This window comes from Hyperolius riggenbachi, chromosome 4 (assembly GCF_040937935.1).
Source record: "Hyperolius riggenbachi isolate aHypRig1 chromosome 4, aHypRig1.pri, whole genome shotgun sequence".
Lineage (NCBI taxonomy): Eukaryota > Metazoa > Chordata > Amphibia > Anura > Hyperoliidae > Hyperolius > Hyperolius riggenbachi.
The window spans coordinates 189714562-189736561 of record NC_090649.1 but is presented as its reverse complement, the minus strand read 5'-3'; the positions used below and the strand labels follow the sequence as shown (position 1 = coordinate 189736561).

The following is a 22000-nucleotide window of genomic DNA, read 5'->3' as shown; positions in this document are numbered from 1 at the left end:
CAAAATAAAAATGTTCAAAAAGTGATATATTTTAAATGTGACTGCACATATAAGAGTTAATTAGCAATACATCTACCATACCTCCCACCTTATTTGACAAGTTAGAGTTATTCTTTGATTTCTCTTTATTTTAAGTGATGTATAATATTCGAACCAATAACTGGGAAACATTCAAGCTGCATAATTCCCCCACAGGATGGCGCCCAGCACAGTGCCAGAGGTCTCTACTAGGTAAGCTCGGCTACCTTGTTCCCCTGTAACTTGAAAGTCTCTTTAGCAACTTTTAAGACACTTCTTCGCTTTCTTTCTTCACGGTGCAAAAGAGAGCGCACATCAATCATGTAACCCTGCCTGCTGTTCCTCCACAGTGCGGCTAGTCCGAAGCTCCCTGCAAGCGCCGTACACAAGAAGATGCCGCTTTAAAAAGGTGTGAAGGGTGACCCCACCCGCTCACCTTTACCCCCTTTAAGACTAGTATACGCTGGGAAGTCTCTCTTTGCCAAGGTAGAAGCTGGTGCTGCCGCCCGGCGAGGCTCACTCCTGATTGGCGGAAGCAGCGCTGGCTGGAAAGGGGAGGTCACGTGACGTGCGCTAGCAAGCTCAGGGGCGCCATTTTGGAGTAAAGTTTGGGTTTCTGAGCGGTGGGAAAGAAGAGAGGAGGAGGGAGGTAGAAGAGGAGAAGGTGGGGGCGGGGGAGCTGACAGAAAGAAAGACGACAAGAAGAAGAAGTGGAGGGAAAAGACACCCCGGGCAGGAAATTAAAAGACCCGGTGATCTCGGACAGTAACTTTTTGCCTTATCCCTGAGCTGGGACTGCTTGGAGTACCTGAGGAGGAGACGGGAACTTGCCAACAAGTTTGTGCCTCCATCTAATGTGTCCCCCGGCTCCGGGGCTGAGGAAAGCCGAGCGCATGCCGGAGCCTTTCTCACGTTACTTGTGCTGAAGAGAGAAGGGAACCGCCTGGGAACCTCCCTTCAGGAGTGCGTGGTACAGTCCCGGGGGAGACATCCCGCATAGCGCAGGGCTCTCTCACTGCCCGGCTGTGGGGGGTGGAGGAAAGCTGTCGGTGTCCTCCTGCTCGGGGAGGTGGGGCAGTTCTGGAAGCCGAGCATTACTGTATCGTGGTGTCTCCTGCTGAGGGGTCCTGCTGGCAGCCTGTTGGTGTGTGTGCGGCGGGGGTGGCACCATGCCTGTCAGGAAGCAAGGTGTGTGTTACTTTCTTTCCTTTCTGAGACACATCCCAGCGAGTGCTCCTTTCACAGGCTGCATCTCCCAGGATGCTGCAGTGTTGTTGCAGGAAGTTTATCTGCGTGGGTGTCATTCATTGGGAGTTGTTTTCTGCAAGTTCTGCCTAATGTTATAAATACATGTTTATATTTTTTTTAGCAGAGTTGTTAATAAAGGCGATTATAAACAGGCACGACCTAAAGTGTACAGATTTATTATGTAAAATGCTGTAAGAAGAAACAGTCGTTAGGCTGAAGACTTTACACCCTTAAAACAACTTTTTTTGTGTGCAATTGCTAATTGGTTTAAAAAGTTGTTCACTTTGTAGTCTTTCATATTAGGTTTGTCCAATAAACATGACTGTCCACATAGATCATTGGCTTGCTTTTAACATTCTTGGTTCTGTGGTGATCTCATTATTTACTGTGGTGCAGACTGAAGCAGAGGTGTGTCTGAAGCATATTGGCTTTCATGAATACAAAAGACCTGCTTTGATTGGTTAAAAAGTTGACTTCTTTTTTTAAACACCCCTCCCCTTTTCCCCCCACTAGCCAGTCTGTAACTTTCTTTAGCCTAGGTTATCTAATGTACTTCTAGAGTTTTTTTTTTTTTTTTAATTCCCTGTGGTTAAGCCCTAGAGTTTTTTTCATAGCTTTTCTATTTTTGCAGTTGTTGTGTTTTGGTAGATTTTTTTTTTTTCCCCTTAGTTCTGTGTACCCCTGTTTAAAGCGAGTTCTTGTGCTGTTAAATGTTTACTGCAAACCTCTGCTAGAGGAAAAATGAAACATATAACTGTAATAATATATTTTGCCCATACAGTTGTATTCCTTAATAAAGAAATAGAAAGGACTTGCTAGCCCGAAACAGCGTCTGTTACTGCTGTGCTCAATAAAAGAGCTTTGATTATACCTTGGTGGTGCCGATCCATTTACCTTCTTGATTACAGTGGTCCCTAGAGACACTGGGACGGGATTGGGGCACACCTCTACATGCTAAGGTGCTTCTCACTTCACCTACTTTGTATTCCTTAATAGTAAACTCCAAGGGATCTGGAAATGTAGTTTACATTTATTTTTATTTTATTTTTTATACATACCTGGGGCTTCCCCCGGCCCCCTTCAGCCTAATCGCTCCCTCATCTCCATCCACTGCCGCCTGCAGCCTCTGAAATCTGACCCGTTTAGTTCGGTCACTTGGCATGTGCGCAGTCCAGCCATGCACGCTCCTGTGGCCGGGAGCATTCTGCGCATCAGTACTACACAGGTGCAGAACTCTCCCGGCAATGGGAGCGCGATGGAGTGTGCGCGGCCAGACTGCGCATGCAGCCTCCTGACTCCCAAAGTTCCCGGCCCGGATTGTGAAGACTGCAGGCAGCGGAGGAGGATGGGGAAGGGACTAATGGTCGTGTAGGGGGCTGGAATATAGCTTATATAGTTCATCTGAAATGCTGCAGTGTAGTTACTTCCTGGTTTGCTGGGAGCACATATGTGGTTAAACTCCTGTGTTTACATCTAATCTGAATTATTGCAAAATCTTCAGTTTTAAGAAGGCAAAATTATACTTGGCTTTGCTTTTGTAATAAGTGTTTTTTTTTTTTTTTTTTTGCCTTTTAGCCCTTTATACTTTCCTAGTGGATCTGGGTCACCATGAGTGCCCGGGATAATCCTTAGGATTGACCTACCTATCATTTAAACTATTGCTTAAAATTGTAATTTCACCCTAAGGCTACTTGCACACCAAGACGTTGCGTTAGGTGCTACGTTAAGGTCGCACAACGTGCGCCTAACACAACGTATGGTGCTGCAAGTGAGGACGGTAGAGTGAGCCACGTTAGGCGGCTCCATTCCTATAATGTCTCCCAGAGTGGCGCTGATTGGCCAGCGGGACCACGTGATGCGGAGCGAGACACTCCGCATCACGTGGTCCCGCCGGCCAATCAGCGGCCGCCAGTGCAGTGAATATTAAGTAGCCATGTGCGCGGCTACTGTAGCTGGCTCTCCCCGCCTCCTCTCCGCCCCCCACTGCGCATGTGCAAACAGTCTAACGCGGCTATAGCCGCTGTAACGCCGTAGCATGCTGCACTTTCCGGAGAACGTGCAGCGTTACATGTAACGCAACGTGGGCTGTGTGAACAGCCCACTTGTGTTACATTGCTGTGCGTTGGGGAAGCGTTACAGGCGCACTAACGTGCGCCTGTAACGTCTTAGTGTGTAAGCAGCCTTAAAGAGAATCTGTATTGTTAAAATCGCACAAAAGTAAACATACCAGTGCGTTAGGGGACATCTCCTATTACCCTCTGTCACAATTTCGCCGCTCCCCGCCGCATTAAAAGTGGTTAAAAACAGTTTTAAAAAGTTTGTTTATAAACAAACAAAATGGCCACCAAAACAGGAAGTAGGTTGATGTACAGCATGTCCACACATACAAAATACATCCATACACAAGCAGGCTGTATACACCCTTCCTTTTGAATCTCAAGAGATCATTTGTGTGTTTCTTTCCCCCTTCTGCTCTCATGCACTGAAGTTTCAGGCTGCTCTTTTCTTCCTGCAAACAGCTTTGCCCTTGTCTGTAATTACTCAGTATGTGAAAGCCCAGCCAGCTCAGAGGACACTTTATCCAGCTTGTAAAAGATACGAGAGCAGAGAGAAGCTGCACTAATCTAAATATCACACAGGCAGTGTGCAGAGAGGGGCCTGAAAGGGAGAGTTCATAGCAGAACCACAACACTGAAGAACTTGGCAGCCTTCCAGACACTGGCCGACAAGTCTGACAGGGGAAAGATACATTGATTTATTACAGAGACTGTGATAGCAGAAAGTGTTGCAGTAAGCCAGAACACATTAGAATAGCTTTTGGAACTTGTAGGATGATAAAAAACAGGATGCAATTTTTGTTACGGAGTCTCTTTAAGGTATAAATGCCATAAAACTGATCAATATGTACAGTGTAACCTCATTATTGTAAACTGATATAGTAAACATTTGGGCATAGTAAACTACCTCTCCAGGTCCTGGCCAGTCTCCATAATAAGTCTATGGGAGCAACGTGTAGTATAGTAAACTTTGATATAATAAAACTTCTGTTGTAGTAAACCTGTTTTTTTAGCCCCTACATGATGCTGACTCTAGATATAGTAAAAAGTAGGGGGTGCATGTGTCATATGTCAGTGGGAAAGCCGTGGTTGGCTGCTCTCTTCAGGTTGGTTACAAGTGAGTTGATGCCTGATAAGATTTGTAAGGCAAGAATGGCATCGGTGTTGGATAAACAGTACTGTACAGATACGCAGCCTCAGCAAAATTTGGGTATAATGTGAACATAAATAAAAGATGCAGTGTTACCACTTCCACTTTGCAATCATGATAAAAGTATTGTCACAGTCCTCCAGTGGGATTGTACGCACTCCCACGTATCTCTTCCCTTGTCAGCGATGATGCTGTTGGTAGCATGTGGAGCGCAGTAAAGGCTAAATTCACTTGTAGTGCAGATCAGAGTGGGCCTACTCGCTGCAAACTAAGGAGAGTGCAGAGTAGAGTGGTAAGTCCTGCCCGTTAAATCATCAGGGCCATTCGCATTACAGATGTGAGGGGCTTATTATGATTGGCTGCATTTTGAAGAGAGGCTTCATGATTGGCTCAAGTGCAGAAAGTTTTGCAGGACACATGCTGCAAGACCCCGCACAGACATATCAGAGCCACTCACAGGAAGCGAGTGGCTGCTTCTATTCAGTGACGGCTGCAATTTTGAAGGAGCCCTGGATACTGTACCAGTGATTTGTCCAGCCTGGCTATGCAGCCCTAAGGTATACTTGACCTTGTAGTCCACCAAATGTGCTTGTGCTGTCCCTCCAGTGGGAGGACAGAGTTGCTCCTTTGCAGCAGAGAATGTACCACAAGCACGCCGGGCTATTTCTAGGACAATTTCTGATATAGTAAACCACTTTTCCTGGTCCCTTGGAGTTCACTGTAACAAGATTATACTGTATACAGGAGACTCTCTTGAAAGTAAACTCAGATATAGTAAACCTCTGGATATAGTAAACTCAGTCCTCAGGTCGCAGCAAACGTGTCTGTATTAACCACTTGAGGACCGCTGTGTTAAACCCTCCCCTAAAGACCAGGCCATTTTTCTTAAATTGGGCCACTGCAGCTTTAAGGCTTGCTGCAGGGCTGCTATAGGCTTCAGCTTATAAGAGCCGATCGCTCTCCAGCTTCCCGGGGGACAGCCATGTCACACGGCTGTCCCCAGTACAGCGGTACCTTAGATCGCAGCGCTGTAAAGCCTCATACACACGAGGCACCGTTGTAGCTGTTGCTAGCACACAGGATACGTGTGCGCGACAGCTGTCTACATGACAGGCAGAGATGTGGCAGAAGCTGTCACCGCAGGTTCGGCCACCCGCCGGAAGCTCCCTTCTAGCTGTGGGTTGCTGTCACTAGTCTGCACATACAAACGCAGTACGCGTGGCGGACTAGTGACGGTTGCTGCGACAGCTGTTGCCGGCGATTGGCCAAGTCAATCGCCTGACGACAGCTCTGAGTAGCGACAGTTCGTGGCGCACGCCTCATACACACGGAGGACCTGTCGCCGCAACATGCACGTGCCACGTGTTTGTGGCGACAGTTGTGCACCGTGTGTATGAGCCTTAACAGTCTCCTAGCGGCTATCTTGCAAGCAGAGATGCGCGTGCATCGGCACTCGCAATATCTTGCTAGCCCCAGTGAAAGTCGTTCACGCCTGTCGGCGTGGAGCGTTTGGCAAGTAGTTAATATACAATGTGTAACCAATTCTGATATAGTAAACTTCTATTGACGTAAACTAGTTTTCCTGGTCCCTTGGAGCTTACTATAAAGGGATTCTACTTTATACTGAGAAAATGAAAAAGAAAACCCTTTATTAACCCCTTCCCGACTGCCTAATGCCGAAAGGCGTCGGGAAGGTGTCAGCCCCAGGACCTTATAATGCTGAAGGTCGTCAAGAGCGGTGGGCGGACATTCCAGGTGATTGCACACGCGTCCCCGCTTGTCATCAGTCTACTAGCGGCAATCGCCGCTAGCAGACTGTTAGACGGCTAAACCGATGTCTATATACATTGTTCCACGCCGCGATCTACTGCAGCGCTGTACTGGGGACAGTCGTGTCACTCTGCTGTCCCCTGGGGAGGCTCTGAGCTATGTTGGTGGGCAGAAAAAGGGAGGGGGGGGGATTCACCTGTGAGCTAATTTGTATGACTCTGCAGCGAGCTATTAAAGCTTCAGAGCACCGAATTGCAAACAATAGCCTGGTCACTAGGGGGGTGTAAGCCTGCGGTTCTCAAGTGGTTAAAGTTGACCTTGCTGATGGGACCACTATCGTGAAAAATTGACATTTAAAATGCATGTGCATAAAATTGTTTTTCTAGGAGAGTTTGTCCTGGAAGAAAATTTGTGGAACAGCATTGATAAGTTTATCAGTTGTTCAACTTTTGTACTTTGACTGGTCATGAATGTGTGCTCATGTGTCACTTAAACTGGCGCTGACCCTAATACTATTTCTGGGTCAGGTCTAGCAATAGCAGTGCTTGTGCATGGTCTTTTTACTCAGTTCACAAGTTGTGCAGTGTAGTACTAAGCATGCACAGCTCAGGTATCGTATGATCAGGGGTGCACAGGGTCAGGAATGCAGCTGGAAATGACTGGTAAATTATTGTAATGGGAGGAGATGAATAGACCAACACTAACTAGGTCTGCTTCTTGTCATTTTCAGTATTAGATTTTTATTTATTTTTTTTTTTATTGTTTTTTTTACAGCTTATTTCGTGGACCAAGTAGGTCCTAATAAGACAACTGAGGACACTGAAAGTTATGTGGGCCTTGAAGGCACACACTGTACCTTAATACCCTCTTTCCCTGAAAATAAGTCCTACCCTGAAAATAAGGCCTAGCTGGAATTTTGAGTATGCTTGAAATATAAGCCCTACCCCTAAAATAACCCCTAGCAGAAGTTAGAGGAGGAAAAGGCAGCCAGTAAGTGGGGACACAGTGGTGCAGTGCCAATCAGCACTGAACCTGTCATCCTGCACAAAGCAAGTTTATCAGCTGTGTGCAGGGAAGACAGGGCAGGTGCCTGATCAGTAGATTGCACAGGAGGAAGAGGTCGGCCAGCAAGCTGGGACACAGTGGGTGCAGTACAGATTGGGCACCGGTCCTGTCATCTCAGCACACAGCAAGGTTATCAGCTGTGTGCAGGGAAGACAGGGCAGGTGCCTGATCAGTACAGTAGCATACTTTCAAATCCATGAACATCACAGTACAAAGGAACAGAAAATGTTCTGCTGAGAACACTTCCGAATAGAAATAGACAACATCACCTGAAAATAAGCCCTAGCACATCTTCTAGAGCAAAAATTAGTATAAGACACTGTCTTATTTTCAGGGAAAGACGGTACTTGAGCATTTTTTTTTTAATGTGTGGCTGAACAGCGGCTACAGTAACATGGAACTGAATGGTAGCATTTGGTAACCCAACGTGCGGTGGTGTTACCTGGCGGCCAAAAATCTTCTCTTGTTGCATCTGGGGATGGCAACAACTGTGCTCAGATGAAATTCTAGAAAGGGGGTGCCTGTCCACTGCCCATGCCATGTGCTAGAAAGCCCCTGGACAGTGAACGGCAGTTTCTGACAGGTGGTTAACTCACTGCCTTTAGCCGCACGTCAAAAAGTCAGAACACGCTGAAACCATTGCAGGAGATTTGGGCGCATCGCAGGAGATTTGGGTGCAGCCGGCGCCACCATAGGCCGTAATAAGAATTACGGCTATAGCAGGCGCAGGGAGTAACTTAAGCGCCGTCAGAAGACGGCGCTGAAGTTTACTTTTAAAACATAATTCGGCTTCCAGCAATTGTTTCATTCCCCACTATCCATGGCGGCCTGGAGGGGGAATAGTATTTAATACGGCCAGGACTTGTGCGGCAGCAGGATCAGCCATATACCCGCTGAATCCTGCGCCCAAGTCTCCAGCGCCGTTATCTCTCGTATGCCAAAAAGTCACTTACTGTTGCTTGAATAATTTAATTTAAAAAGTGTGACATGATCAATTACAGTATTTGTACATTGATTTGGTTTGCTGAATACACTGCTGCTGCAGGTAAGTATGGGTCAGTGGGACTGTAGTACAACTCGTCAGCAAAATCTTCCTCTTTCATTTCCTGAAGTAGTAAAACTCTTGTATCTGCCAATTTGCATTCTGCTTTATACTTGCCAGTTACTCATGTTCTGTATAGTCTCTCGCCTTTCATTTACTTGTCACAAATGCACAGCATGGTCTGACACTAATCCTGGCATTTGCTTGCAGTGCAAACATGTTTACAGAAGCTGTTTCTGCAGTTCTGATGTGTTTGAAATTAAAGAAAATAGTAACTCTCAAGGGAAGCGAATTGGTTTGTACTTGAACTTTGTAGAACTTTATAGAAGGATTTCGATCACTCTGTTTTCTCCTTCCAACTGTGAAGGAGGAAGTATCCAAGTGATGTAACGTGGCGTGGAGTGCAGAGGCGGTGATGAGTGAATTAGCTCCCTTTGCCGTGGCCTGAATGTGTAAAGCTTGTTTCTGTTCTGAAACATTCAAAATTGAGTTTTGCATTTGTAAGATTACCCTTAGCGATAATACTGCTGCTTTCTTTGTGTCACGGAGCTGTGACCAGATGCAGATGCATCCCCTGCTGTTGTGGGGGGGGGGGGGGGGGGGACTCTGCATATGCACTTTAAAACTATTTTGTTTCGAGTTACACATTTTGGCTTCACCTCCTCTGGTAGGCTGAGCTCTAACATTTCTGGTAGGTTTCTGCCATGTAATTAGCTCTCTAAGAGGGTGGCCATCCAATAATGGCCAGTGGTTTTGATGCAACTTGTTTGAGGGTCCTACTGTAAGTGCAGCAACAGGAAAGCACTTTCCTTAAAGAGAACTGTACTCTAAAATTCTTACAATAAAAAGCATACCATTCTATTCATTATGTTCTTCTGTGCCCCTCTGTGCTTTTTCTGCCACTTACAAACAAAAAACAGGGCAGCTAACCAGCATGTGATAGGCTACGAGAAGCTCAGTCTGTGACTCATACAGAGCCTGGAGGGGGTGTGGAGAGGGTGTGTATAGCTTCTGCCTATCACAAGCAGGGAAGCACATTCCTGCCTGAGCCTGACAAAGCTGACAAAGGAAAGAAGATTAGATTATATAACAGAGATAATACAGCCACTGCGCAACTAGGAAAGGCTGCAGTAAGACAGACCACATTAGAACAGGTATAGGAACTTATAGGATAGAAGAAATGAGGCTGAACATTTTGTTAGTCTCTTTAAAGAAACACTGACCCTGGGGGGGGGGGGGGGGGGGAGAGAGAATGTACTCTGGAGCAGACATTTACTTGCCTATGGGGGCTGCTCCATAGCTCCCCGTCTCCATATGGAAGCCTCCATGTTCTCTGTCCCTGGCTGCAGATTCCGTAAGTGGTTTCGTATATCCTCGGCTACACAGTGCATGCTAGGGTCTTGAGATACTTGCTAGTACATGTAATTCCCACATCAATGGGAGCTGCATCTCCTGGCATGCATCACGCATCCCAGACAACTATTGTAAGGCTGGGGACATATGAAAAATGAGCGGGATTCTGCAGCAAGGGACAGAGAAGGTAAGTAAATGCCAGCTCCACTACTAAACCTCCCTTGGGGAAGGTTTGTTTAAATTCTTTTCAAAATGAAATGTAGTGCTCAGATCCCTTTTTAAAGGCCTACTGAAGTGGAGGCTGACATAATTTCCCCCCCCCCCTTTTTTTAGCAATACCAGTTGCCTGGCAGATGGGCTGGTCAGTTTGGCTGCACAAGTGTCTGAATCACACCAGAAACAAGCATTCTGCTAATCCAGTCAGATCTAAAGATGGTGTCAGGAACACCTGATCTGCTGCATCCTTTGTTCAAGGACTATGGTTAAAAGTATTAGAGGCAGAGGATCAGCAGTTGCCTAGCAACTGGGATTGCTTAAATGAGTCATCAGGGGAAAAAGGATAAAATAAGTGGTACTTACCAGGGGCTTCCTCCAGCCCCAAGCTCCCAGTATGTCCCTTGCCGCAGCTCTTCCCGAAGTCGTTCGCCGCAGGTCAGTCCCGGTCCCCGCCGATGACGACAGGGCGACCTCCAGGTTGGCCTGTACTGCGCGAGCGGCGCTGTCAATCACCGCCACGTGGGCCGGAGCTGATTGCGCAGGCGCAATAGTTCTGCACCTGCGCAGTCCGTTCCGGCCCATGTGGCGGTGATTGACCCACCTGGAGGTCGCCCTGACTTCATCAATGAGGACCGGGACGGACCTGCGGCGAATGGCTGCGGGGAGAGCTGCGGAGAGGGACATGCTGGGAGCTTGGGGCTGGAGGAAGCCCCCGGTAAGTGCCACTTATTTTATCCTTTTCCCCTGATAACTCTTTTTAAATGGAAATAAATATGGCAGCCTCCATATCCTTCTCAATTAAGTTGTCCTTTAAGGCTTATTAGGTTAGCAACTCTTAGGCTTGGAACCCACTAGGAATGTTTTTCTGAGCGCTTTGTGATTTGAAAAGCTCTTGCTAATGTAATGCAATGGGTGTGATCCCACTTGAGCGATGTGATTTTATGAAAATCCCCCATAGCATTGCATTAGCAACATCTTTTTCAAATCACTAGCGCTTAGAAAAGGCTGCTAGGGGGTTTGGCCCCTTAAGCCTCGTTTCCATCTGTGCGCTTCTGTCCGCTTTTCAGCAACATGTATCAATCTGTAACCTTGATGTGCTGATAAAAAGCGAACAGAAGCGCACATATGGAAACAAAGCTTAAAGCGAACCTTAAGTCACCTAAAAAAATGAGATGAACTCACCTGGGGCTTCCCTCAGCCCCCAGCAGACGATCGGTGCCCTCGCAGCTCCGCTCCGATGTCCCAGGACCCGCCGGCGGCGACTTCCGGTTTCGCCGTCACCGGCCGACAGGCATGGGAACGCGAGTGATTGTTCGCGTTCCCAGCCTGTATATCGCCCCCTATGCTGCTATTGTGGCCAGGCAAAATGCAGGCAGCAGTACGCAAGCGCATCACAGCGCATCGTACTGCTGCGCAGCTCAGTAGCTGTGAATGGCAGAAGGACTGGCTATGATCTTCTGCTGTTCTTGCGCTCCCAAATGCACATGGAAGCGTGTATGATGTGAACAAGGCCTTAGAGCTGGTTCACACTGCAAGAGCTTTTTCTAAGCGCTTGTGATTTTTAAAAGCTCTAATGTAACTCTGTGATCTCACTTGAGCAATGTAACTTTATAAAAGTCACCCATAGCATTGCATTAGCAAGAGCTTTTCAAATATCTAGCGCTAAAAAAGCTCTTGCAGTGTGAGCCAGACCTTGCTGTTCCCTCCACCGTGAAAATGAATTTGATGTAGGGCAGTCAACCACTGCCTGGGTATGGATGGAAAGGATAGCATTCTGTGATTACGGTACTTCCTATACTGCTCAACAAACTCTGTGTTAATGGGTCCGATGTCTTCATTCCTATAGACCTAGAATCTCAACTAAATTTTTTCACCTCATTACCCATATTCTAAAAATATGTAGCCCCACTGTCTGCTAACCTCTGGTCTGTGCCATGCCCAACAGGCACCAGTTTGCTTTGAGCATGGTCAGTGATATGCTAATATTTCTGAATTGATGCATTTTTTTCCAATAACACTCCAGGACAGGTACACATTGAGACTTGGCTCCTCCCAGGAACAGGAAATATCCTTCAGCCTCTCTATAAATTAAAGATGGACCCCAGGTCAGGCAGTATTGGATATTTCCTGGTCCAGGAACCAGGTCTCTCTATGTGTGCTCGCTGTCCCGGAGAGCCTGGGTGGCTAGGGATATGTTGGCACTGAAGCGGGCCTGGATAGAAAGGAGGTCCGTTTTACCCTGTGGAGTACCTGTGGGTTTGTGCTTTTGATGCGTCGCTCCCAGTGGACTATAGCCCTGTTGGTCGGCCTGGTTTGCAAAGATGGTTCCGCTTCAGGAAGGGCTGCCCCGAGGACTCGTCATGCGGAGGCAGCGGCAAGGTGGAGGACGTCCGGAGGATGCGCATAGCGGAGGCAGAGTGCGGAAGTCCTCCGGCCGCAACCTACGGAATTACTTCCGGGTCGCGTGACGTCACTACCTGTGCGCCGGATGAAGAGGGGTAGCCGCCCGGAGTTCTCTGCACACGGCGTCTCACGCAGCGAGGAGAATGTCGGAGGTAGAGCAGGAACCAGGACGGGGCACTACAGCAAATGTACCTGACCCTGCAAAGCCCTCAAAACGGTGCCCTGTGTGCAATGTGAAAGTGAATCCTGCATCAACTAAATTATTATGCAAGGATTGCACTTATAAAGTTATGAAGCATGAATCAGCGTCTCAGAGAGATATTCAAGCTCTGAGACAGGATTTAAAAGATACATTAAAAGAATTTAAAGCTACGTCGGTACCCCTTAAGCCCGACGCTCCGACACAAGCTGATCAACCCACTCAGCCTAAAGAGTCTGAAATAGTAATCCCCAAAAAAGCTACTAGTAAAACAAACAGGCCTGTTATTGTTTCAGATGAAGAGGAAATTAGTGAGAATGAGGAGGTCTCTGCAAGTTCTACAGAAGCACAGGAAATAGAAAACAAACCGTCAAAATTTAAATTTCCTGTGGCAGAGACAGAAATGTTGTTATCAGCTATATATGAAGATTTAAATCTAAATAAGACTATTACTGAGACAGTATCATTGCATGACAAATTGTACGAAGGCATGGAAAGCGCACAAGAGTTGAATTTCCCTGTACATCAATCTACCAAAAATCTAATAACAAGCCAGTGGAAAAACCCAGATAAACTATTTATGTCGAGAGGATTTAAAAGACGCTTTCCGTTCTCTGAGGAAGATTGTAAAATGTGGGACAAGAGTCCCATATTAGACTCTGCTTTCTCACAAGTAAACAAGGATGATGAACTTGCGTTTGAAGATTTGGGTTATCTTAAGGATCAATCTGATAAAAAGATAGAGTATGCCCTAAAAAGATTATGGCCTGCTATTTGTGCAAATTTCAGACCATCTACTGCTACAACTTGTGTAGCAAGAATGCTAGCATTATGGATGCAGCAGTTGGAAGATAATATTAATAAGGATATGCCTAAAGATCAGCTAATTAACTCAATGACAGTTATGCATAAAGCGGTAGCTTACATTATTGACGCAGCCTCGGAATCTATTAGGTTAACAGCCAAGGCAGCAGGTATATCTAACGTGGCCAGACGTAATCTGTGGATCAAGACCTGGCATGGGAGTATGGCTTCAAAAAACAGAGTATGTTCTATTCCAGTAGTAGGAGATACTCTTTTTGGGCCAGAGTTAGATGAAGTCCTGGAAAGAACTGCCAACAAGAAAAAATCCTTTCCAAAAAAGAAACAGTTTAAAGCAGGAAAGAGATTTTTTCGTCAAAACAGACAAGCAGACAGACCTGATAACCAAAATAAAAGACGTACATGGTCCTTCAACAAAGATCAAAGGAAACCAGGGCCGAGTTTCAGAACCCCTATCACACAAAGCAAACAATGACGAATTGAAAGTGGGGGGAAGGTTGGGCTATTTCCTTCCACATTGGAAAACTATAACAAAGAGCCCTTTTATTCTAAATCTTAATAATAAAAAGAGGTTATCATGTTGTTTTTCAAACAAAACCGCCAAGAAAATTTGTAGTGACCAAGCCGCTGAGTTTGCCTCAACATCAGACAGCATTAAAAGAAATTATTACAGATATGCTGGACAGACATGTGGTATCAGTAGTGCCAGTGACACAAAGAGGCGAAGGCTTCTACTCAAAGATTTTTCTGGTTCAGAAGCCTTCCGGAAAGTACAGAATAATTCTAAACCTAAAACCCATAAATCCATACATAAAATACGAAAGGTTCCGAATGGAGTCAATTTACTCATTAAAGAATCTACTGATACCACATGGCTTCATGGCAAGCATAGATCTACAAGACGCATATTGGCATATACCAATAGAGCTAGAATCGCAAAAATTCCTAAGGTTCGCAGTGGAGATGGAGGGAAGGATTCAGCATCTGCAGTTCCGCTGCCTCCCATTTGGCATAACATCAGCCCCAAGAATTTTTACCAAAGTCATGGGAGAGCTGATAGGGGCCATACACAGACAGGGTATTATCGTCATTCCTTATCTAGACGACCTGTTAATAGTGGCAAGAACGTTGGTAGATCTAGAGGAACACAAACAAACTGTACTGAAACAACTGCAGCAGGCAGGCTGGATTGTGAGCAAGGACAAGTCACAACTCACGGCAACACAGAACATTCTGTTCCTAGGGTTCATTATAGACTCAGTACAACAGAGGATTCTTCTCCCACAGGAGAAAGTACAAAAGATAATGTCCGAGGTGGAAAAATTCAATACCTATCAGACAATAAAGATCAGACAGATTATGCAACTGCTAGGTCTTCTATCCTCGGTGGCACCAGCGATCCAGTGGGCGCTAATGCACACAAGAGTTCTACAATCATGGATGTTATCCAATTGGAACAAACAACAAAACACTCTAGACAGTACAGTGACAGTGGAACCACACATAAAAGACAGTCTAAGGTGGTGGCAGATACCGCAACATCTCACACAGGGCAGACTATGGTCCATACCGATACAAAGGATCTTGACGACAGACGCAAGCCAATCAGGCTGGGGAGCCCATGTGAACAAGGTTCAAGTACAGGGACTATGGAATCACTCAATGGTAGAACAGTCATCAAATTTCAGAGAGTTGATGGCCGTGAAAATGGCAATAATGAGCACGATGCATCTTCTAGAGTCATCTCACGTACAAGTTCAATCAGACAACTCAACAGTAGTTTCATACCTAAATCGCCAGGGAGGAACCAGGTCCAAGAAGTTATTGTTCCTAACGCTGGAGATTCTAGAAATAGCAGAACACAATTTCCTCTCATTAACAGCAGTACATCTAAAAGGGGAATTGAATGTTCTAGCAGATCAGCTGAGCAGGGTGCAGACCACGAACACAGAATGGTCACTCAACCAGAAGTTGTTCGAATTTATAGTGAGCAAGTGGGGACAACCACAAATAGACCTCTTTGCAAACAGGTCGAACCGGAAATGCAAGCAGTTCTATTCCCTAAATGTGATGGACAAACCAATGGCAATAGACGCTCTGGCTCAGAATTGGGATCAAAGCATACTGTATGCTTTCCCTCCACTGAATCTGATTCCCATAGTGCTCCAAAAATTGTTGAGATCACAGTGTCAAATGATATTGATTGCCCCAAACTGGCCCAGGAGATCGTGGTTTCCACTTCTCCTGTCAATGCTTGTTACACAACCATGGGAAATACCGGTATCAGAGGATATGATACGGGTACAGGGCCAAGCTGTATTAAACCTGGAAAGATGGAAACTTACAGCGTGGTTTCTGAAAGGGCAGTCCTTGAGAGTAAAGGACTGTCAACCAGAGTAGTAAATACTTTACTAAAGAGTAGAAAAGAAAATACTCGCCTTATTTACCAGAAATACTGGAAAACTTTTATTTTATGGTTAGAAAAATCAAACTTCCAATCGACAGAAATGGCAACAATTTTAGAATTTCTGCAGGAGGGAGTGGAAAAAGGATTGGCCTTAAGCACTATTAAGGTCCAGATATCCGCACTATCAGTTTATTTAGACAAGAAATTAGCACTAGATCCACTTATAATTAGATTTGTAAAATCAATTGAAAGAAATAGACCAATAACAGTAAGACAATTTCCTAAATGGGATCTGTCATTGGTCCTGCAGGCATTAACATCTAGGGAATTTGAGGAAGATTCTCTTAAAATGTGTACGCTAAAAACTGTGTTTTTAGTAGCGATCACGTCTGCTAGACGCATAAGTGAGCTCCAAGCTCTGTCACACAAAGAACCGTACTGTTCATTTTTTAATGATCGTGTTGTACTCCGAACAAGCCCTGAATTCCTACCAAAAGTAGGAGACATGTTCCATAGAACACAGGAGATAATTTTACCTTCTTTCTGTATGGATCCAAAAACAGAAAAGGAGACTAAACAACATAGATTGGATGTGCGGGAGAATTTATTAATCTACCTGGAAAAAGTCAAAGAATTCAGGAAGTCGGATTCATTATTCGTCAATTATGCAGGTAAATCCAAAGGATTAAAAGCATCCACAAAAACCATAGCCAAGTGGATCAAAGATTGCATCATAGAGTCATATAAGATCATGGGTAAAGAGCCTCCAGTGAACTTGAGGGCCCATTCCACCAGGGCAGCCGCAACTACGTGGGCTTACAGGGCAGGTACGTCACCATTGAACATCTGCAAGGCGGCGACCTGGAAGAACCTGGGAACCTTCATGAGGCACTATCGACTGGATCGGCTAACGGAGACCGATCAGGATTTCGGAAGAACTGTCCTAAGGGCAGTTAGCCCACCCTGAGGTTGGTGATTGATTTCTTGCTTATCATCTCAATGTGTACCTGTCCTGGAGTGTTATTGGAAAAACCAGGAGTTAGCTCACCTGGTAACGACATTTTAAGTAACACTCCAGGACAGGTGGGGGTACCCACCCCCATATATATCAAATATTGCATGATATACATGTTATGTTATATGTTTGAAAATGTAATATTAGGAGGTTAGGTTTAGTATATTGTTCCTGTTACTTGATATTATACTGCCTGACCTGGGGTCCATCTTTAATTTATAGAGAGGCTGAAGGATATTTCCTGTTCCTGGGAGGAGCCAAGTCTCAATGTGTACCTGTCCTGGAGTGTTACTTAAAATGTCGTTACCAGGTGAGCTAACTCCTGGTTTTTATGTTAATGCATCTAGAAATTGGACAAATAAAATCTTTTATCTGCTGATTTTTATTGGCTCATTTTCATGTTCTAGTATTAGATGTAATTAGTATCAGTACACACTTAATTGACCACTGTGTGTCTATGTATGATCGATGGATTTAAAAAAAAAAAAAAAAAAAAAAAAAAATTCTTAATACACATAAGCCTGCATATTATAGTACCTCCAGAAGATTTTTTTTTTAATTTTTTTTTCTAAACTGCATGAAATCTCTCCATTATTCCGGAGGAATCAGTTGTAGGTTCACATTCATTATAGCTTTGTTAAATCGGGATTCGATTCAATTCAATTTGCCATTGTTTTGCAATCAAATTGAATTGAATCCTGATCGGACGTGTCGGATTTAATTGTATCGTAAATAGAATCGTAATCTAATCGCACAAAGAATCGTATCGTGTAGATTGGGCTTTAGAGGCTACATGGCACTGTTTGTTTAGAATATGATGGCAGTGTTATTTTGTATTTGTTTTTAAATGAAGCTTATCTACTGTATTTTGTAAAATATTCAATAAAGTGAGTTTGCATCTCTTTCCATTTCTTTTATTTCATTCTTCCCAATTTTATATATATGTTACGGCCAGAACCCGAAGTCTGGCCACTTCGGGTTCTGGCCGGTCAGAATGCAAAGTGGCCGGCTAATCCGACCAGTGTGCAAAATGGGCATGCATTTCGGACTTTGGTCGGCCAGAACGTGTTGTGACTTAACGTGGCCGGCCAAGACCCAAAGTTTTGTTCACCGCTCCATGCCACCAGGAAGCCCCGCTCATCGCTCCTCCCCCCTCCGCTGCCCAGACTCCCAATCAGGGCGACCAGAGAGGCGGAGAGAGTCAGCTCACACGTGACCCGCAGGACGCAAACCCTTCAATGCAGAAATGACATCATTGAACACTTCCGCATATGAAGTGTATAAGTCCGGGCGGGTAGTGTGCGCGCTACCTCTCTCCGCCTCTTTGGTCGCCCTGATCGGAGGTCAAAGTAACGCAGGCAACCTCCAGAAAAGCCCCCCCCCCCCAGCCCAGCAAAGCACCCCCAGCCTAAAAGGCACCTAGCAAAGCCCACCCCCAGCCATACAAATCTGCCCCCCCCCTCCAACCACGCAAAGCACCCAGCAAAGACCTCCCCCTAACCGTTTGGTTTTGGTCTGCTTTAATTTAAAAACACAGGATGTTAACAATTCGCTCTCAAGAAAGCAGGATGTAGACACACTTATTGCAGAATTTGTATCACTTTCAGAGCAGAGAGGAAGTTCCGAGTGCCATTCATGGTGCTGGACAGGACCCGGGATGTTCTGGGATTTGTGCGTTTTGGACTTTGGCCGACTGACTTTGTCCGTTTTCTAGAACTGGCCGGCCAATGTCAGAAATTCCCAGCATTTTGGACTTTGGCCGACGTCAAATCGGCCAGTTCTAGAAACGACCGGCCAATTCTAGAATTGGCCGATTTCTGGTTTTGGACGTAACCTGTATATGACTTTTTTTTTTTTTTTTTTTTTTTTACGTGACCCCTTATGTAGAAGGTTGAGGGGCATTTATCACCTTATCAACTCCATGCTGACTTGATATAAAGCAGGGCTGTGGAGTCGTTACAAAAATCTTCCGACTGCTCAGTTTATGAAACCACGACTCCGACTCAAACTCCGGGTACCCAAAATGACTCAGACTCCTTACTCTAATACTGAACAGGGCTGTGGATTTTGTACAATAATCATCCGACTCCTCAGTTTATGAAATAACTACTCCGACTCCGGGTGCCCAAAATTGCCCCTGCTCCGACTCCTCGACTCCGACTCCACAGCCCTACTATAAAGATATCTACATATAGCCATATCCTTACAAAAGTGAGTACATCTCACATTTTTGTAACTATTTATATCGTTTTATGGGACAACACTAGAGATAAGACACTTTGATAACCTGGACTGGATCCAGGCCTCCCCCTTACATTAAAAAATCTACCCCATCACACCAATATGGTAGCCAGATGTGCCTCGCTCCCTCGGCGTACACATGGTTAAAGGGAAGGTTCAGGGACTGTTGAAAAAAAATAAAAATCCGCATCCACTTACCTGGGGCTTCCTCCAGCCCATGGCAGGCAGGAGGTGCCCTCGGCGCCGCTCCGCAGGCTCCTGGTGGCCGACCTGGCCAGGCCGGCGGCCAGGTCGGGCTTCTTCTGCATTCCAAAATGCGCCTCACGGCGGCGCACTGACGTCATCGGGCATCCTCCGAGCTTTACTGCCTGCGCAGTACAGCCCGGAGGACGTCCGATGACGTCAGCGTGCCGCCTTGAGGCGCATTTTGGAACGCAGAAGAAGCCCGACCTGGCCGCCGGCCTGGCCAGGTCGCGTCGGCCACCGGAGACCCCCGGGAGCCTGCGGAGCAGCGCCGAGGGCACCTCCTGCCTGCCACGGGCTGGAGGAAGCCCCAGGTAAGTGGATGCGGATTTTTATTTTTTTTTCATCAGTCCCTGAACCTTCCCTTTAAAGTGGATCAGAGAGGAAAAACTAACTATAACAAGTAACTTGTCTATATATTTTATCTAAAGTTTAGATAGTTTACACAGCAATTCTAGCTGCAAACAGCTTTAATAGTATGTGATTCTTCTTGAAAGTGCCTTGGCTCTCTGAAAACATGTGGGCGTGGCTTGTTTAGTTTATAGGGAATTAGAGTATTATAACAAAAACAAAAAAGTATTTGGCTTGAGGAATGCCCTATAAACATTAGGAAATGAACACTATTATGCAATGAGTAAAAGTTCATCTTGGATCCACTTTAAGCTGTTTTGAGAGATTTGGGCGCAGGGTAAAGCTGTAAAACTGCCCACCCTGCTCCTGCAAAAGTCCTGTCGGCGTTCAATACTATTCCACCTCCAGGACACCATGGATAGTGGTGAAAGATGTTTTTGGCTTCCAGCTATTGCTAGCAGCCAAATTACAGTGTTTATAGTAATTTATACTCTTTTGACGGTGCCCAAAAAAACTCACTGAGCGCCGCTATAGCCGTAACTCCTACTACGAAGTATGATGGCACTGGCTGTACCCAAATCTTTGGCGCTGTTTTCAGAGCTCCACTTCCAACTACTCCCATATGGTAGCCAAATATAGGTGCCTCCAGTATAGCTAGTTGGGTATAGGTGCCCCCAGTATAAGTAGCCAGTATTAGGTGGCTGCATATAGGTAGCCAGGAATAGGTTTAGCTGATAATAGGTGGCCGCAGTATAGCTAGCCTGGGATAGGTGGAGCTAGTAATAGGTGGCCGCAGTGTAGGTAACCAGGGATAGGTGTAGCCAGTAGTAGGTTGCTGCAGTATAGGTAGCCAGGAATGGATTGAGCCAGTAATAGGTGGCCGCAGTAAAGATAGCTAGGGTTGGAGGTAGCCAGTAATAGGTGGCCATAATATAGGTAGCCATGGATGGATGTAGCCAGTAATGGGTGGCCGTAGTGTAGGTAGCCAGGGATAGGTGTAGCTAGTAATAGGTGGCCACAGTGTATATATAGCCAGGGATAGGTGCAGCCAGTATATATAGCCAGGGATAGGTGCCCCGCAGTAAAGATAGCCAGGTGTGGGGGAGGGAGCGGCAGCAGATACTTGCTGGGAGTCCTTTACCCGCGTACTTATGTCTTTCTTCTTCCTGTTCTTGCATTCCATCACCCTGTAACAGCGCCCAGGGAGGTAAATCTAACAAAGTGAATCGTGTGTACCTAGCATAACAGAAAATCTAACCGCAAATTGTATGGTGTGATTACACCAAATTTATAACTTCTGCTCTCCATTCACACTTGAGACCTTGTAACACCGAGTAACATGACCCAAGGGAGGCAAAATGTGTAATTGGGCAGAATTTTGACATTCTTCACTTAGAGTTGTACTCACTTTTGTTGTCAGTGGTTAAGACATTAATGGCTGAGTTATTTTGAAGGAACTGTAAAAATCGACTACTTTACATTGTATCAAAGCCTTATATCTTCAGTGTTGTCCCATGAAAGGGTATAATTATACCCTTGTAATGATTATGCTTGCTTTCTACCTAGTGTCCACATACATCACAGCACCCTGATCTCCTACATCATTGCTTTTTCCTGCATCCACGCTTTTTGAATCCCTTGGGATGTGTCAATTGTTACTCCTCTCCTCTTGTGTGTGTTTTTCATCCCTAGACTTAAGGTTCGTATACACGTCCGATAAAGATCGTTCGTTACGAACGATTCGTGACGTTTACACGATATTCAAATTAGACGGAAAAGATCGTTCGTAATGAACGATTGTGTACACACGTGAACGATATAAGTGTAAAGTACTGAACGACGAACGATTAAAAAATGCGTGCGCAAACGGAAGTGACGTTATGACAGGCAATAAGAACATGCGTTATCGGACGATCTTTGTACACACTGCAACGATTGAACGATTATCTTTCGAAAAAATCCGCCGGGTTGGATCGGTCGGATTGAACGATAACGGTCGTTATCGTCCCAAAAAACGATCGTTGGAAAATTTGGAGCGCACGATTATCGGTCCAATTGTCGTTATCGTTCGTTTTTGAACGATCGTTATCGTACGTGTGTACTCAGCTTTAAAGGTATTTTGTCCAGGGCTCTCTCTCCCCTCTGTCTCACAATTCTGCATAATGTGTGTGTTTAGATAGATAGATCTTCTTCTCCTGTGTAAAAATCTGTAGACCCTAGTACTACATGGAGGAAGTAAAATTGGCCAATTGTTGTCCAATGAAAATGTAAGGTGTGTGTTCCTGGCTTTACATTACATGTTCTTGGGCAGGACTATTTTCAAGTGTCTACTGAGCATTACATGAACAGCGTTGTTGACCCAGTTGGCTCAAGTTTCATAACGTGCCCCTAACGCAGCAC

The 22000-nt window shown here is 45.5% G+C and overlaps 1 protein-coding gene across 12 annotated transcripts in view; it reads left to right on the top strand.

Annotated features, from left to right (window-relative positions):
* Window positions 1–657: 657 nt before the first annotated feature.
* DLG1 (discs large MAGUK scaffold protein 1) overlaps window positions 658–22000 on the top strand; it is a 283639-nt gene continuing 262296 nt past the window's right edge. For 9 of the 12 annotated variants that reach the window (XM_068281144.1, XM_068281133.1, XM_068281132.1 and 6 more), the window contains exon 1: window positions 658–1206. In XM_068281144.1, coding sequence (XP_068137245.1) covers window positions 1188–1206 — 19 coding nt within the window. In that variant the 5' untranslated portion in view covers window positions 658–1187. The remainder of the gene's footprint in view (window positions 1207–22000) is intronic. The other 3 variants (XM_068281135.1, XM_068281134.1, XM_068281129.1) reach the window with 1 other exon arrangement.